Source organism: Ahaetulla prasina, chromosome 3 (assembly GCF_028640845.1).
Source record: "Ahaetulla prasina isolate Xishuangbanna chromosome 3, ASM2864084v1, whole genome shotgun sequence".
Taxonomy (NCBI): domain Eukaryota; kingdom Metazoa; phylum Chordata; class Lepidosauria; order Squamata; family Colubridae; genus Ahaetulla; species Ahaetulla prasina.
Genome location: NC_080541.1, coordinates 35,019,455 through 35,038,573, shown reverse-complemented (window position 1 = coordinate 35,038,573; position 19,119 = coordinate 35,019,455). Strand labels below are relative to the sequence as shown.

General features: G+C 41.0%; 1 protein-coding gene across 7 annotated transcripts in view; it reads right to left on the bottom strand.

The window, feature by feature from the left end:
* The window catches only part of RUNX1T1 (RUNX1 partner transcriptional co-repressor 1), a 171,232-nt gene that overhangs the window by 19,945 nt on the left and 132,168 nt on the right, over positions 1 to 19,119 (bottom strand). For all 7 annotated transcript variants that reach the window (XM_058175005.1, XM_058174998.1, XM_058175002.1 and 4 more), the window contains 2 exons: positions 18,854 to 19,049; positions 1,293 to 1,361 (listed from right to left, as the gene is read on the bottom strand). In XM_058175005.1, coding sequence (XP_058030988.1) covers positions 1,293 to 1,361; positions 18,854 to 19,049 — 265 coding nt within the window. The remainder of the gene's footprint in view (positions 1 to 1,292; positions 1,362 to 18,853; positions 19,050 to 19,119) is intronic.

Here is a 19,119-nt window from a genome sequence, read left to right as displayed (position 1 = left end):
TCGCATTTTTTGTGCTAACATGTAGGAAGAGCACAGGAAGTATCCAACGCAAAAGTAGAAATGGAGAGATATTCTAAAGTTTCCTTGGTCTGGCCAAAAAATGAATTCTTTTCATTCAAAAAAACCTAGAAACAATTTAATGTCTTGATCCATTCAGCAATAAGAAAATGAGAAATCTCTCTCTTGCAAATTAATTGGAACAATTAATCAGTGGAACAAGTTGCCTCCAGAAGTTGTGAATGTTCCAACACTGGAAGTTTTTAAGAAGATGTTGGATAACCATTTGTCTGAAGTGGTGTAGGGTTTCCTGCCTAAGCAGGGGATTGGACTAGAAGACCTCCAAGGTCCCTTTCAACTCTGTTATTCTATTCTATTCTATTCTATTCTATTCTATTCTATTCTATTCTATTCTATTCTATTCTATTCCACCAAACAACTTCCCAATCCTTGCCTTTGTTTAGTACAAAGGGGAGATATTGCCACTAGTTCAAGTAACAAGAAGAAATCATAAGAAAGAAAAAAAGAGAAACTCTTTTTGGTTTTGTAACTCCCAATCCCGAAAGCCATTCCTCATCTCTGTAGAAAGAGAGAGAGAAATAAGGGTGTGTGTGTGTGTGGGGGGGGAATCCCTCTTCCTATTCATTACTACACTCATACTTTATGATAGTAAATAATGGGAAGAGTAATATGGGAAATGTTTGGGGATGTGGGTGAGCAACAATAACTGGTAAAAAAATGAGAATACTTGTCTGATCCAAATCATGGACTTTAAAAAAATTCATCCCCCAAATTTAATTTCTCAACTTTATCATCATCAAGACAGACAATTTACCAGGCTAGATTTCCTTTTTATTTAGCCAATAGATTCAATTGCAGTCAAGCAAATACAAATATTTATTTATAGCTCAGGCTTCACACAAAGTATGTAAGTGAAAAAAAACACCTGATTTAGATCTTATCATACAACACAATGGCTTTATTAGCAGCCTGCCAACCATTGGAATAATGATGTATAAAAATCATTAGATTAGACTTCTCCAGAAGGATAGGTGATATAATCTGGGTTTCTTTCTTCTTTTAGTGTTATATTGATACCCCTTTATCTTCTGACATAGATGCTGTGGTAATTAAAATTATTTTGTGTTCTGATCCATTCCAGCTAAGTATTAGGAATTAAAACTGGTTTATTACCAGTCTCTAATTTTTCTTTTTAAAATTCCTTATATCAAAGCATATTAACAAATACACACAGCTGCCAAACTGTTATGCTCATGTTTTTTAACAATTCTTACCAGCTTTCTTCCAGATCTCCTCTGGCACATATCCAGAAGCAGGCCTGTGAAGGAATTCCCGATGTGAGTCTATAAGAACCAGGGGGAGAATAAGAGAAATAAAACAGTATATTTTAAATACTGGTTAAATAGACTTTTTTTTTTTAAAGCTGCTTTTCATAATTCAGTCAAGGGATTAAAACTATAACGTTGATTAAAAATGAAGAGAGCAATCATGTTTGAAATAACTCCTACTATTTATTTATTTATTTATTTATTATTCATATTTGTATACCGCCCTATCTCCCGAAGGACTCAGGGCGGTTCACAGGCATATAAAACATTTATATACAAATTAAAATAATCATTAAAAAACTTATTCTAATGCCCAATTATTAAAAATAGAAATATAAATATTAAAACCAATTTAAAACCCCTATAAATTTAAAATCTAAGCCAGTCCTGCACAGATGAATAAATGTGTCTTGAGCTCACGACGAAAGGTTCGGAGGTCCGGAAGTTGACGGAGTCCTGGGGGGAGTTCGTTCCAGAGGGTGGGAGCCCCCACAGAGAAGGCCCTTCCCCTGGGCGTCGCCAGATGACACTGCCTAGCTGACGGCACCCTGAGGAGTCCCTCTCTGTGAGAGCGCACGGGTCGGTGAGAGGTATTCGGTAGCAGTAGGCGGTCCCGTAAATAACCCGGCCCTATGCCATGGAGCGCTTTGAAGGTGGTTACCAAAACCTTGAAGCGCACCCGGAAGGCCACAGGTAGCCAGTGCAGCCTGCGCAGGATTGGTGTCATCACGGAGCCACGAGGGCTCCTCTATAACCCGCGCAGCCGCATTCTGAACTAACTGCAGCCTCCGGATGCCCTTCAAGGGAGCCCCATGTAGAGAGCATTGCAGTAATCCAGGCGAGACGTCACGAGGCGTGAGTGACCGTGCATAGGGCATCCCGGTCTAGAAAGGCGCAACTGGCGCACCAGGCGAACCTGGTAAAAGCTCTCCTGGAGACGGCCGTCAAATGATCTTCAAAGACAGCCGCTCATCCAGGAGGACGCCCAAGTTGCGCACCCTTTCCATCGGGGCCAATGACTCGCCCCAACAGTCAGCCGAGAACTCAGCTGACTGTACCGGGATGCCGCATCCACAGCCACTCTGTCTTGGAGGATTGAGCTTGAGCCTGTTTCTCCCCATCCAGACCCGTCGGCCTCCAAGCACCGGGACAACACTTGATAACCGTTGGGGTGGCCCGGTGTGGAAAAATACAGCTGGGTGTCATCAGCGTACAGCTGGTACCTCACACGAAGCCACTGATGATCTCACCCAGCGGCTTCATATAGATGTTGAACAGAAGGCGAGAGATCGACCCCGCGGCACCCCACAAGTGAGGCGCCTCGGGCCGACCTCTGCCCCCTGTCAACACCGTCTGCGACCGATCGGAGAGATAGGAGGAGAACCACCGATAAGCGGTGCCTCCACTCCCAATCCCCAACCGGCGCAGCAGGATACCATGGTCGATGGTATCGAAAGCCGCTGAGAGGTCTAATAGGACCAGGGCAGAGGAACATCCCTATCCTGGCCCTCCAGAGATCATCCACCAGCGACCAAAGCCGTCTCAGTGCTGTAACCGGGCGGAAACCGGCCTGGAACGGGTCTAGATAGACAGTTCCACCCAGGTGTAAGGGAAACTGATATGCCACCATACTCTCTACAACCTTCGCTGCAAAGCGAAGGTTGGAGACCGGACGATAATTACCTAAAACAGCGGGTCAGGAAGGCTTCTTGAGGAGGGTCTCACCACCGCCTCTTTCAAGGCGGCGGAAGACTCCCTCCACCAAGGAAGCGCTCGTAATTGCCTGGAGCCAGCCTCGTGTCACCTCCTGGTGGCCAGCACCAACCAGGAGGGCAGGTCCAATAAACACGTGGTGGCATTCAACCTACCCAACAACCTGTCCATGTCCTCGGAGCCACAGGGTCAAACTCATCCCATAAAATGTCACCAAGACCACCTCAGCCGTCTCACCCGCGTCACCGCAATTTTGGTCCAGACCATCCCGAAGCTGAGCGATTTTATCGTATAGATAACTGTTAAACTCCTCAGCACGTCCCTGCAGCGGGTCATCCCGCTCCCCTGGTGTAGGAGGCGGGTCACCCAAACAGGGTGGCTGGGCGGTTATCTGCCGATGCAATGAGGAGGCGTAGCTCGCCTCGCTTCCCTCAATGCCACTAGGTAAGCCCTAGTATAGGACTTCACTAGTGTCCGATCAGCTTCGAACGGCTAGACCTCCAGGAACTCTCTAGGCGTCTTCTCCGGCGCTTCATCCTCTCAGCTCCTCGGAGAACCAAGGGCGGTTGGGACCTGCGCCGGGTCAGAGGCCGCAAAGGCACGACACGGTCTAAGGCCCCGCGCGGCCCGTTCCCAGGCGCAACAAGTTCCTCAGCCGAGCCGTGAGCCAGACCCTCAGGAAATGGCCCAAGCTCCGTCCGGAACCCCTCCGGGTCCATCAGGCGCCTGGGGCGGAACCAACGGGTCGGCGCCGTCTCCCTGCTGTGGTGGATGGCGGTCAGAAAGGCCAGGCAAAGAAGAGTGATCTGACCATGACAAAGGTTCAGTGACTATTTCCTTCAAGTCCAGATCTCTCGACCACTGACCAGAGACAAAGATCAGGTCCAGAGTGCCACCCCCAATGTGAGTAGGGCCATCAACTACTTGGGTCAGGTCCAAGGCCGTCATGGAAGCCGTGAACTCCCGAGCTGCCGTCGATGACGAGCCGGAAGATGGCAAGTTAAAGTCCCCCATGACTAAAAGTCTGGGGGTCTCAACTGCCACCCCAGCCAGCACCTCCAGGAGCTCGGGCAGGGCAGCTGTCACGCAGCAAGGAGCCAGGTACGTGATCAGCAAACCCATCTGACACCTATGACCCCATCTCACAAAGAGGGATTCGCACCCGGCAATCTGAGGTACAGTGGTCTCCCTCAGCTCTAGACTCTCTCTAATCACAACCACCCCCACCCCTACCCTGAGCCCTCGGCTGATGGAATGCACGGAAACCCGGCAGGCACATCTCAACAAGGGGCACACCCCCTTCCGTGCCCAGCCAGGTTTCCGTAACGCCTATGAGGTCCGCGGTGCCCCCCTGAATAAGATCGTATATTAGGGGGGCCTTATTAACTACGGACCGTGCATTGCATAACATCAGCCGAAGGCCCAGGCTCTGAGGGTCTTGACCATCCGGGGAACGGGAAAAGGATGAGGGATCGGACGAGGGATTGGGGCGCGCGATCGCCTGCAGACATCGAGCGCGCGCCCCCCCAACTACCGGTTATGTGGGCATGGCTTGGTGGGCGTGGCAGGGGAAGGATACTGCATTCTGTAAAATCTCCATTCTGTCCCCACTCCAGGTGAAGGTTACTGCAAAATCCTCATTTCCTCCTGATCAGCTAAGACTTGGGAGGCAGAGAATAAATGGGGGTGGGGCCAGTCAAAGGTGGTATTTACCGGTTATCCAAACTACTCAAAATTTCTATATATATATATATACACACACACATATATATATGTAGGTCTTTGGTTATTCGGGTTTTCTCCTGCGTAAAATTGGAAGTGTCTTGGCGACGTTTCGACGAAGTCTCATTCGTCATCTTCAGGCTTCAGCTTCGTGCTTCTGGGAGCAAAAGATTTGCTCCCAGAAGCTTTGCTCCCAGAAACACGAGCTGAAGCCTGAGATGACAGTGAGAGTCGTCAGCAGACATTCATATTCTGAGAAAACCCGAATAACCAAAGACCTACATCAAACACCTGAAAACCTCAGAAAATATATATATATATATATATATATATATATATATATATATATATATATATATATATATATGTGTGTGTGTGTGTGTGTGTGTGTGTGTGTGTGTGTGTGTCTTTGGTTGTTCGGGTTTTCTCCTGTGTAAAATTAGAAGTGTCTTGGCAACATTTCATTCGTCATCTTCAGGCTTCAGCTTCGTGCTTCTGGGAGCAATGTGTGATTGCAGCTGTTTGTTCCTTTTTAACTGCTAGTGGAGGTTTGAACTGATTGGGTGGGAGCTTGGCTGTGCTCTGATTGGATGGGGTTTTTTTTGTGCTCTGATTGGATGGGGGTGTGGCCTGTTTGGGTGGGGGCTTGGTTGTGCTCAGATTAGTCTGAGCTGCAGGGGGATTTGAGCTGGTGAACTGCACTGCTGCTGTTTGGCTTCGTGGTCGTGGTCGTGCTACATCTTTGTAGTGGGTGTCAGTCTGCTGCATGTATGGATTGGAGGAGTTTGAAATGGCTAATGTTGCAGCTGCGGTCTGGCTTCTGGTCCTTGGTCGTGCTTCCTGATCAGTGTGGGTTTGGGTCTGCTTTCTGGGTGGATGTGTGGTGGTGACATCTTGTGTGGACCTCGTGAATGTGTGTCTGGTGTCATTCCTCGTGTTAAGGACTCGTTTGTCAATAAGGGCGGGTTTCCAAATGGCTGGTAGGCGGGAGGTATCATCTCGTTTGTTCATGCTGTGTGGGCGTTTTTCTATCTCGTTGGCTTCTCTGATTATTCTGTTGTTAAAGTGTTCAGTTTTGGCGATAGTTCTGGTCTTTTTAAAGTCAATATCGTGTCCTGTGGCTTTAAGGTGTTGGACCAGGGAAGAAGTTGGTTCCTCTTTTTTGACTGAGTTCTTGTGTTCGTCAATGTGTGCACTTATTCTTCTGTTGGTTTGTCCAATGTATGTGGTGGGGCAGGCGGTGCATGGGATTTCATATACTCCTTGATTTTCTAACTCAATTTTGTCTTTGGGGTTTCTTAGGATGGTGGATACTTTTTGGTTTGTGCAGAATGCTGTCTTGATGTTATGTTTGTGGAGGATCTTGCTGATTCTGTCTGTGGTACCTTTTATATATGGGAGGAGGGCTGTGCCATTTTCTTGTTCTCTGTCTTGGGTTTTAGTGGGGGGTTCTTTTTGGATTAGTTTGGTAATCTTATTTCTCTGGAATCCATTGGATGTTAGTACGTTTGTGAGAGTGTGTAGTTCAGTTTTTAGGTGTTGTTCATCAGCTAAGCGTTTTGTTCTAGAGATGAGTGTCTTGGCTACGGAGTTGATCTGTGCTGGGTGATGGTGTGAGAGTGCGTGCAGATAGCGGTTTGTGTGTGTTTTCTTCTGGTAGATGGTGTGTCCTAGGGAGCCATTGGGTTTCTTGTAGACTAAGACATCTAGGAAGGGAAGTTGGTTGTTAACTTCTGTTTCCATGGTGAACTGTATTTTGGGGTGTAGGCTATTGAGGTGTGTGAGGAAGTTGTCAAGTTTTTCTTTCCCGTGTGGCCAGATTATGAAGGTGTCGTCTACATATCTGAGCCAGAGTTTGGGTTTGTGATCAGATTTTTCTAGTGCTTGGGTTTCAAAGTGTTCCATGTAGAGGTTGGCAATGACAGGTGAGAGGGGTGATCCCATGGGTGCGCCTTCTATTTGTTTGTATTTTTGTCCATTATAGATGAAGTATGTGTTGGATAGGCAGTGGTTGGTCAGATCTAGGATGTGCTTGGGGGGGTTATATTTGTTTTGGATAGCTGTCAAGGCTTCTTTGATTGGCACTTGGGTGAAGAGGGATATGACATCAAAGCTCACGAGTAGGTCGCTGGGCTGTAAGTTTTGTTTCTTTATGATATCTATGAACTGGAATGAGTTTTTTACATGTGAGGCGATTCTGCATAGGGCTGTAGTTGTTTGGCGAGAAATTTGGCTAGGTTTTGTAGAGGTGAGCCTATGGAGCTGACTATGGGTCTGAGTGGGGTTCCTTCTTTGTGTATCTTGGGGAGGCCGTAGAGCTTAGGGCATCTGGATGATTTCTCTCTGGGAATGATTCTTTGTTGGATTTCTTCACTGATGGGGGAGGGAGGCTTTTATTTTGGATCTAGTGGTTTTTTCTAGGTAGGTGGTGGGGTCTGTTTTTAGGGGCTTGTATGCAGGGTCTTGGACACCCACTACAAAGATGTAGCACGACCACGAACACGAAGCCAAACGGCAGCAGTGCAGTTCACCAGCTCAAATCCCCCTGCAGCTCAGACTAATCTGAGCACAACCAAGCCCCCACCCAAACAGGACACACCCCCATCCAATCAGAGCACAAAAAAATCCCCCCATCCAATCAGAGCACAGCCAAGCTCCCACCCAATCAGTTCAAACCCCCACTAGCAGTTAAAAAGGAAGAAACAGCTGCAATCACACATTGCTCCCAGAAGCACGAAGCTGAAGCCTGAAGATGACGAATGAGACTTCATCGAAACGTCGCCAAGACACTTCCAATTTTACGCGGGAGAAAACCCGAATAACCAAAGACCTACACACAAACACCCGCGAAAACCTCAGAAAACAAATATATATATCTATATATCTATATATCTATATATATATCTTAGTTTTTCCATATACATATGGAAAAAACTATGATTAGTCCCTGAAATGTACCCTAAATTGCATTATTGCAACTTAATAATAGCAATTTTTTTCTTTAATGTACTTCATAATGGATTACAGAGTCCCACTGTAAGATATAGAAAGGCAATTTGTGAACACAAACTACAAATGGCAGTCAAGATTTCTCATTCTAGAAAAATGAGGGAAAGCTAATTATAATGGCAACCCTTTTAGTTTACGATTGTGGCAAACAAATTGAATATCTGTGGGATTGCCTCAACAGTTGTTCTCTACTAAAGAAATAATTTATTGTTGGCTAGTATAAAAGGAATTTGCTTTGAGACTGGTGAACCTTAGGAGTAGACATGCTGCCAATGTAACAATTTAACAACTGTCCCTGCCAGGGCTGTTTGCAGGATCAGAACCACAGAAAACATGCCTAGCCTTTCTGTATATCAAGGCTATACCATCCATGGGTTGATGTTGTTAGTTGCAAAGTCATGTCCAACTCATCATGACCACATGGACAATGTTCCTCCAGGCCTTCCTGTCCTCTACCATCTCCCGGAGACCATTTAAGCTCATGCCTACTGTTTCAGTGACTCCATCCAGCCACCTCATTCTCTGCCGTTCCCATCTTCTTTTGCCCTCAATCTTTCCCAGCATTAGGTTCTTCTCCAGTGAGTCCTTTTTTCTCATTACATGGCTAAAGTATTTTGAGTTTCATCTTTAGGATCTGGCCTTCTAAAGAGCAGTCAAGGTTGATCTCCTCTAGGACTGACTGGTTTGATTGCCTTGTTGTCCAAGGGACTCGCAGGAGTCTTCTCCAGCACCGTAGTTCAAAGGCCTCAATTCTTTGGCGCTCAGTTTCTTATGGTCCAACTTTCACAGCCATACATTGAAAGGTTTATTGTTCTTTAGGAATGCTGCAAACAACTGCCCTTGGTATTTGCAGGACCAGAAGCACTGAAGACTTGTCCAGGTGAAACATCAGCCCATTTCAGGTTTCTTGACAAGAACTTGGTGAGTGGGTAATTATCAGATGCTACTCTTGATACAGCTTGAATAAGTCCCTAGGTTCAAATTCACTGAAGCTCCTCAGACACACAGAGTAGTAGATAAGAATCTTTATTGCATAGTAGATGTAAACGCTTAAAATGGTTGATTGCTTTTTGTTAGAATAAAGAGGCAATTCTTTATTTTTCCTCATTGTATATAATTTGACAGTCCTTCAAGGTGGATCAGACCAGGAAAATGACTCAACAAGTTTCAATGGAACTCTAGTTTATTAGTAACAGAATCTTGAAAGCCTGATTGCATTTTCTCTCCCTTCCCTCTTATATTCCAGGAAGTTAGGGTAGAGCCAATTTGAGTTTCCTCCTCATGTTTTGCTTCCCAATGTTAAGCATGTTTTTGTAACCCTTTTTGCATACTTTTTCACAGGTCACCTTTGTATTTCTCTACAGGAAACTTCTTTTTCCTGCTTTTCCCAGTTGCTTTGGCCTGTGTTTTTCATCTAAAAACTGAGTGAATTGTTGATATAACTGATAAGTCTGCCCACAGAAATTCTAACTCTCAACCTAACTTTTGCTCCCTGAGGTGGTGGTTTTGCTATTAGAAGGCTTGCTGATAAGGGAATGACCCTTAAAGTGGTTCTTTTGACACCCCTTAAGGCAGAGAACCTTATTTTGATTGCAAGTATTGGAGAAGGGCTGGGATTACAATTGGGATAAGTTACCAAATATTGCTGGCCTTACTAAAGTATGGTTTGCTAGAATGAGATAATCAGGGATATTGAAAAGAGTGAGGACTGAAGCATGAGCAGAAAGCAAAATTTTAAACAGTAACTGGTAAAGAATTGCAATTATTGGAAAGTTTATGGTTTAGAGATCTCAGTTATGATCTACTTTCTGATGAGCTGAATTTGTTTTCTGGACTCAGTTTTGGCATCTCCTTTTGAGACAGTACCTATACAATCTTATCTATCGAATCGAATCGAATAGAATAGAATTTTATTGGCCAAGTGTGATTGGACACACAAGGAATTTGTCTTGGTGCATATGCTCTCAGTGTACATAAAAGAAAAGATACGTTCATCAAGGTACAACATTTACAACACAATTGATGGTCAACATATCAATATAAATCATAAGGATTGCCAGCAACAAGTTATAGTCATACAGTCATAAGTGGAAAGAGATTGGTGATGGGAACTATAAGATGATTAATAGTAGTGCAGATTCAGTAAATAGTTTGACAGTGTTGATAGAATTATTTGTTTAGCAGAGTGATGGCCTTCGGGAAAAAACTGTTCTTGTGTCTAGTTGTTCTGGTGTGCAGTGCTCTATAGTGTCGTTTTGAGGGTAGGAGTTGAAACAGTTTATGTCCAGGATGCAAGGGGTCTGTAAATATTTTCACGGCCCTCTCCTTGATTCGTGCAGTATACAGGTTCTCAATGGAAGGCAGGTTGGTAGCAATTATTTTTTCTGCAGTTCTAATTATCCTCTGAAGTAATCTGGAGTAATAGATTCCTGCACCAAACAGGGAATTGGATTTTATGATCCAACTCTGGATTTTAAATTGTGCTTGACTCTTTAACTGAAATACTTCAGCTTGCCTCTTTTGTTCAGTGCTCTTTATCTTTTGCCCTTATAAAAAATTATAATGTCTACTCCTTGCAGTTTTGCTTATGGGTGCTTTGTCGGCTGCTTTTGGACTATTTTGATTTAGATTTGGAAATTTGTGGAAGACTTATTTTCTTTTATCCCTTGTGGTTGGCAGCCCTCAGGCATAAAGGTTAAAGGACAAGAGAGATGTAATCAGGACTGACATGTTCTTGTGGTGAAAGCTCATGTCCTGAATATATCCTGGTTATTCTTGGGAGATACATTATTTTTTGCAGCCTTTTTCAGTCTATGCTTGTAGCTTGAAACTGTAGCTCCATCTGGATTCTATCAAACATGCTTTTAATGCTATGTTCTATTCAGTTAAAGGGAGATATTTCTATTTTATTTCTTATCTTTTTCAATCCTTTAGTAATCTTTTCTATAACTTGCATCTTTAGAATCTCTCTCTCTCTCTGTTTTTGTAGTTACCAATGTCTTCTTTAGGCAAACCTGTTCTTCAGCAGAAAGGAATACTTTTCTTGTGTATGTTCAAAGTTAACAATACCCATCATTCCTTTTAGATTGATCACAAATAGTGCCACAGCACAGTAATCATTATCATCACAATCACCATTAATAATATGCACTGTTTTAAGGGGTATATTTTGGAGAGGTGTGTACTGCATTATATATACATACCCTTATGGTCAGGCTCCCTTCCTTTGATTTGTGGAAATTGAGTGGAATAATAATCCCAATGTGCATAGTCTGCACACTTTTTATCTATAGGTATTTGAAACAAGACTTCATATGCTTAATCCTGAATAAACCCTACCATAAGGGCTTTATAAAACCCTCTAGGGGACTGGAAGCTAAAACATATGAAGAAAGGATGCACGAATTTAATATGTCTAGTTTAATGAAGAGAAGGACTAGGGGTGACATGATAGCAGTGTTACAATATCTAAGGAGCTGCCCCAAAGAAGAGGAGGTCAATCTATTCTCTAAAGCATCGGAAGGCAGGACAAGAAGCAATGGATGGAAGCTAATCAAGGAGAGAACCAACCTAGAACTAAGGAGAAATTTCCTGACAGAACAATTAATCAGTGAAACGACTTGCCTCTAGAACAGGCCTGTTAAACTGGTGGCCCGTGGGCCAGATGCATCACCCACCCCAGCTCTGCAAAGGCAAAAAAGTCATGATATGTCACGTGACGCGATTGAATTTGACACCCATGCTCCAAAAGTTGTGAGTGCTCTTGGAGGCTTTTAAGAAGAATTGGTGTGCAATGATGTTGGATTTCCTGCTTGAGCAAGGATTGAATTTAGAAGATATCCAAGGTCACTTCCAACTCTGTTGTTCTAAGTTTTTCTATCTTGTTAATCAGTATATACTTAATAAAATAACCTTTGCCTCTCTCGTCTTGCTGAATAGTCATGAATATTCTGCAACCGTGTTTAACACTTGCACCTATTTCCTAAATGGTGATTAAAACGACAGCTGAAAGGCAGTTGGCAGAAATAATTAAAGTAATTCCTACACAAAACAGGGCCACACTAAGATTGCCAAGTTAACAATGGTTAAGGATTTCATTTTTACCATGATGATCATCAACCTCTCCTGTTATTTGGCCTGAATCATTCAGCAGGACATATACTAGATTTCATATTCAGTTTGAGATGTTGATGAGAAAGTAGAGGGGCTGGTTGTAACTCTGATATTATACACATAAACTCCTCAGTCAGTTTGATGCTGGTGGCTGCTATTGGCCTTTATGGGGGAGGATTGGTTAAAGATCTGTCAAGAGAATCCATTCAAAGTGCTACATCCTGATGATTCCTAAATGCACTTGGGGGCTTGTATCTTATCTGTTAGCAATACTCACTGAAACCTTGGAAAATCTGTACAACATGAAAATATGCAATGTAAGGGTAGTCCTTGACCTACAACCATTTGTTTAGTGACCGTTCAAAATCACAACTGGAAATTACACTGAAAAAAGTGACTTACAACCAGCCCCACTACTTATAATTGTCGTAGAATCCCCACAGTCAGTTGATAACAATTTGGGAGCTTAGCAACTAATTTGTATTTATGATGTCTGAGGCGTCCTGGGGTCATGTAATCATTTGTGACCTTCCCAACTGACTTCTGGAAAGCAAAATAAATGGGGGAAGATGTTAGGCCAGATTTGCCTAACAATCTGCAATGATTAGTTTAAAGATCATACAACTGGATATGATTCACTTAACAAACATCCTGTTCAGTAACAGAAATTCTGGTCCCAATTGTGGTCCTAAATTGATTGTCCTAAGGACAATCTGTGTCTGAAATTACTGCTTCTTAAGCCCTCTTTTCTTTGTTTCCAAAGTCTACAAGCCAAAGGAAGCTGGAGACACTGAAAATATCAGTAAAGTGCTATTTAGAGCAGGGATCTCCAACCTTGGTCCCTTTAAGACTTGCGGACTTCAACTTCCAGAGTTCCTCAGCCAGCTTTGCTCTGGGAGTTGAAGTCCGCAAGTCTTAAAGGGACCAAGGTTGGAGACCACTGATTTAGAGTGCTGGGGTGAAAAATATTTTTTAATTTTTTAAATGATCTAGGACACTTAACCTGTATGACAAAATGAAACCAATTCAGTGTACAGAAAGTAACATGAACTATGAAAAACAAAACAAAACTATAACAAACATTTTAATGCTAACTGTTTGCTATTATAAAATATTAAAATCCATAACTAGATTTTGAAATCAATGAAACTATGCTGAGTAGTGTAACCTTTAAATGCTACAAGAAAGGTAACATACTAGGAATTATGGAACACTAGAATAAATATTTTCTGTAGGGCAGAAAAGAGCAGAAGCCATTCAGTGGAACTATGATTTTTACTACAGAGTAGCCTTTTGGTACGATATAAAAACTGGAACAAGATGCTGTATTGATTTGTTTAGGTATGTAACAGTCAAAGCTAAATGGAATTCAGTGATATCATTCACTGGATTGCCAGCTAATTGGTTCAATTTCCAGGCACGAAGATCAATCAAGCTCATATTCCAACCCATAATTCATATAGATAACAAAGCCAAGACACTATTAGAAAGATTAAATCAAGATCTATGAAGGACTTCCACATGGCTTTTAATTTTCTTTTCTGGAAAGGAAAGTATGGTATAATATATGCTGAAAATAAGAAACACACTTCCACATTTTAAAAATAATTTTAAAAACGAATAGGGTGAAGCTAGCCCAGATAACTTTGTGTTTTCAGAGACAAATATCTTATAATTTTAGAACAGAAAGTAAACAAAATTTCTAATTATTTTATACCATATCACTCATCTAAGGAAAGAGTTATAAGATTTGAAAATAGAGGAGGAAAATGGTCCAGACTTATTTCTTTGAGAATCTTGTTGATGTTTTGCAAAGTCAAGAGCATTATATCTTGTTGCTGGCTGCAATAATAAATATTTTATTTTAGAAGAAAAGTGTGCCTCCTTGTATATTTAGGAATATACAGTTCCTTAAAAAATTGTGTTTTGCCTGGGATAAGAGAACTTCACCTGGAACAATCCTAGATCTATTTTATATGTGTTATGTTAACAGAGATGTTATCAGCAGTCTGTATCACTTTTCCCAAATTTCAAAGTCCTCAATCATCACTTCATTCCATCACATTTTTTTACTATTCTGAGGTTATTTATTTCCATTTACATGCACTTTTCCTCCAAGAACCCATAGTATCATACATAGCATTGTTTCCTTCATTTTTTGCCCCACATTAATCTGCAAATAGGCTAGCGAGAGAACCTAATAAAAGGAATTTATATTTATTTCAATTTGTTTTTTTTAATGCATCTTTCTCTAATTTATTGTTTTGTACACAACATTTGCTACCATATTTTTGCCCATAATTTTTGAATTAGAACTGCATAGATGGTTTCAGTGAAGTGTACAATCCAAATCACACATTAGTTTAGCATGTGCAAATTAGGTCATACCATTTTTGCTATTTTACAGTATAAGATTAAGATAATTTAGCATCTCTAGTGGATGGTCTTTTTGGTACTTGGGAGAAATAATGTATTCTTTCTCAGTTTTTTTTGAAACTTCTTTTATAAATTCTTGATGCAGAGAATATATAATTTTGTTGTAGCAAATTAAACAGTTAGAAGTTATGTGGCATCTGTGGCAAGTTATTCCTTGAAGAGAGTTAGTCTCTCATCTGATGATGTATGTTCTGTGATATGGAAGTCAACATAATATTTTAGAGAAGTATGTCTAATGTATTAACATGTATGAGAAACTGCTGGGATAGAGCTTCTGAAGAAATCAAATATTGTCGTATTGGTACATGACATTTATCCATGTTGGATATTTCCTTGTTTTCAAGTCTAGCATTGTAGCCTCTCAACATGTTTGAATCTTGTCTCTGTCTTGCAGGGTGTTAATGAGTCCTCCCAACTGCTCTCTTTATAATATTATTCACTTAATTCATAGAACTAGAAACAATGATCGTACACAGACAAAAATTGTAGCATACATTCAAAACATTTCTTTAAAATTATTGATTCATAAATCAAATAATATCAGATAATCTACATTTTACGAATTTCAGAGATTCTGTCAAATGCTTGCTTATAATCAACACTGATTCAATCAAAAGAGATACGGTTGACTAATTCTTATAAACAGACTTTGTATCTTATAATCTATTATCTTTTTCTAGATGTGAGCTAGCTAATTAATATTCTGTTTTAGAAATTTGTCTAAATATCAACATTGATTGACTGGTATAAAATTTGCTTCTATTCTATTTCCTGAAAATAGGAAGTGGCTTTGAAACAACACTGACAAATTCTTCTGTACCTGAGATGTAGCTTTTATTAAAAAAACAATAAAAGCATCACTTGGATATTAATGTTTTACTTTTCAAATGACAATAGGTTAATCACAATAACTCAATGATTTTTTTCTAACTACTAGACCAATATATATTTGTTCAGCGCTGAACAAGAAAACAGAAAAACATAACAGCAAAATGAAATATGTTCCAAACTGCAATGGATTTGGCATACCGTATGCAATGAATACCATTAACCAATTATTTTACTCAGTTCACAAGATCCTTACAAATTAAGATGACATGTCCTATTGTCAAAGTAATATAAAGCAGCTTAATCAACCTCAAGAACAGGACAGTCTATAATCCTGTTAGTAAGAAGCACTTTGGAATTCAGCAAATCATATGGGAATTTGATGCAACAGAAATCACCAGTGTTGTAAGCATGAAAAGAGAAAATGCAGGTTGACAGCTAAAACAAACTGACAGTTTGATAAAAAAAATCTCTAACTCATTTTATTTATCCCAATTCCTTGAGCTTTTTCATAGAAAAAGTAAAGCTCTATTCATATTTGCATAATTATTATTAGGAAATTATTACATTGGGATAGGATGGAAGTAATGGGGGAATTCTCTGAATAATAGTAAAAAATGCAGCTAGAACTTGATTTCTCATTTAAATTTTGTTGTTGGTCTATCTCATCTTGTAAAGTAAGAGGCAAGAATAATCAGCAGTCTTGTAATATACAAAATGGCATTTGGGGTAAGTGTCTATAGAGATTCTCAGTCATCCAGGTCATGGTTTTCCCAAAGGTGCTTTTTGAAGAGGCAACTAGACTTTTTAAGTTTTCACGGACGACATTTCACTTGTCATCCAAGAAGCTGAAGAAGCTTCAGAGTTAAAGGAGCTTTTTGGATGAGCAGCGAAACGTCTTTAAAGAAAAACCAGGAAGTCCAGTTGCCTCTTGAAAAAAGCATCTTTGGAATTTGGGCAGGGGTGGGATTCAGCCGGTTCGGACTAGTTCGGGAGAACCGGATGTTAATTTTAATCTGGTTTGCTGAACCGATTGTTCCAAGGACTGGCTGACCCCGCCCCTCCCAGGAATCCCCATGCGGCCCGTTTTAGATGTCATGTAAGTGCAGGGCACACATGGAGGCTCTGGGAAGGCGAAAAACAGACCTACCGGATGTCCAGAAACAGGCCTGTTTCCAGCCTCCGGAGGACCTCCAGTGCCTGGGGGAGACCCTTTTCACTCTCCTGGAGGCTCTAGGAAAGACTCTGGAGCCTGAAGAGGGTGAAAAACAGGCATACTGGAAGTATCAGAAGTCTGGAAACAGCCCCATTTCTGGTCTCTGGAGAGCCTCCGGTGCCCAGGGAAGGCCATTTTCGCCCTCCTGGAGGCTCCAAGAAAGCCTCTGGAGCCTGGGGAAGGTGAAAATGCTGCCCCCCCCGCTGTGGTGCAGGAGGCTGAGTAGGCCACGGCCCCATGGCCACACCCACCCAGCAACCGGGCAGTGAACTGGTTGCTGAAATTTTTCAATCTCATGCCTGGGTAAGGTTGGGGTAAGGTTAGCTAAGGAACCACACTGTCTCTTTCTTATCTAAAGATCATATTTGGACACTGATGAGGCTTGCTTTGTGAAAAATATCAACAAATGAAATTGAGATAGATCTGATATAGAAACAAGCCACCTTAACATACTGTATGTCAGGCCCCAAACCAACAAAGACTCTTGGTGTTTCTTCCCATCTGAGTTTTCATTGTTTCACATATAGACAAAATCCTGGCAGACTGAGAACTCTACTGTCTGCATCTACAATATATTCAGTGAATTATTAGGTTCACCCTTTTCCTTCCCACATGATATCTAGATTGAGTTGTGTCTTATATCTCTGGAATGGACCCCTTTCCTCCTGGAAATCTACCTCCTTCCTACATGTGTTGTGTTTTTATTCTTATGTAGTCTTTAATGAAATTAGGCCTAAGATACACCGATCTAGCATTTATTCACAAGTGTAGAAGATAATATAAATGAAGAGCTTCCTTAATCACAAAAAGTATCTCGTTCTTTTCTTAATCCCAAAAGGTATCTCAAGCTGTCCTTGAGCAAGTAAATTGGCTTCTTCAACAGAAATTCATAGAGTAGGAAAAACAATCTATCATTCTATCAAGTGGATAAATAAAATGAAGCTTTAAGTCAGTTTGGTGTAGTGTTTAACTTGTTGGTCTAGAAACCAGGAAACTGAGTTCTAGTCCCACTTTAGGCATGAAAGCCATATGGGTGACTTTTGGCCAGGCATTTCCTCCCAGCCTAACCCACCACACAGTGTTGTTGTTGTGGGTAATAATAGGAGCAGGTAAGAGTATTCGGCATGTTCACCGTCTTGAGTATTTTTTTTAAAAAATAAAGACCAGATATAAATAAATAAGTAAATAAAACATGCAAATATAAATAGTGTATAGAAATTTCAAGAAAGTGGTTCAGAATATATAAATTTAAATGTAAGAAAAAATAATGCAATTAACATTACAATTATTGATTCTTATCACTGCAACAGGATAGAAAACTAATAAATCAATAAAGCTGTTTTTTTGGGGGGGGCGGAAGGGGAAGGAGTGTTTTAAACTCCGAGTCTGTGCTAATGCTATTTCTTTCAACCACAGTTCTCCAAGGTCTCAGGCAGAGATACTGTATATCTCAACACTCATAAATTACTTTTAACAGTAGATGCCCACAATTCGGCATGCATCTGCTACGGTACCTTATCTCACACCATTTCTTATTATTAGAAAGGTCATAAGCCAGAGTAGCGACTAGCATATGTGTGCTTGCTACTTCACCTGGTGCAAAGGTTGCAGAGAATTCTGGATTAAAGGCATTATTATAAACTTGAGAAAGGATAGATTATAGCTATAATTGAAACTGATCTACAGAATGGGTACTGATATAATTCATAAAGGGGGGAGGGGGGGAGACACAAAGGCATAACAGATGGCCCTCTTTTCCTCCATCCATAGCTACTGGAGATGACAAGCTGGTAATTTTTACTGGGTGGTTTAGCTCATTAAAAATGACAAAGGGGATTTGTGACATTTACAACATACAGAAAAATGCAGTGTTTGTTCTTTGTGATACAATATTTTTTAAAAACATGCTGTAAGTGTGGGATAGCACCTACGTTGATATAGTTCTTATCTTGCCTTATAGGCAACTCATCAATTGTTGACTATTTTCCTTATGAACTAATAACACACTGCCATGATATTATTCTCCTTTTATTAAATTCTATAATTTGTAAGACAATCTAATTCTAATTCATTATTATCATACCATGTTTAAAAGAGAAGCTGCAAATGAAAGGCACGTGCTTGAAAGTTTTTAATATTCTGTATTTTCAAGAGATACCAAGGTGGGGTCAGAACAGTTCTTTCGTGTATCAATTTACAACGATTTACTAACCCTTTTCTTTTTCTACCCCAATAAACAGAATCCCTACAGCCTAATCCAAGTGAATGCATAGAGCTAAATATCGTATTTCGATAATCCTCGACCTTCTCTTTAATGTGTGATTTTAAATAAAGGCAACCTTTTTATAGCCACAAAACTGTAATTAAAAAAATATGACCAAGATTAAAAAAAGAAGACAGATGCAAGTTCATAAACACAGCAACATAAAAGTGTTCGAAGTTGTTTCTGAATTGTTTAAAGACACCATACCTAAAGGGATAGGATCCGGGTTCACTGGACTCTGCTGCCTAGAATGATTGCTACCGTTGCCTTTTTTCAAATCCTCTGCATCGCTGTACCGCCGTATCCAGTAATTAAGTTCTTCCCGGTCAGCTTCTTGACATCGCCGTAGCACAGTGAGAGATCGCCTTGTTTTTTCTACCATGTCCATGATGCAATTTAAGAGCTAGATGTCAAAAAGGGGAAGGGAATAATGAAACATTAATGCTTATTTGATGTATATCAATCAGAATAGA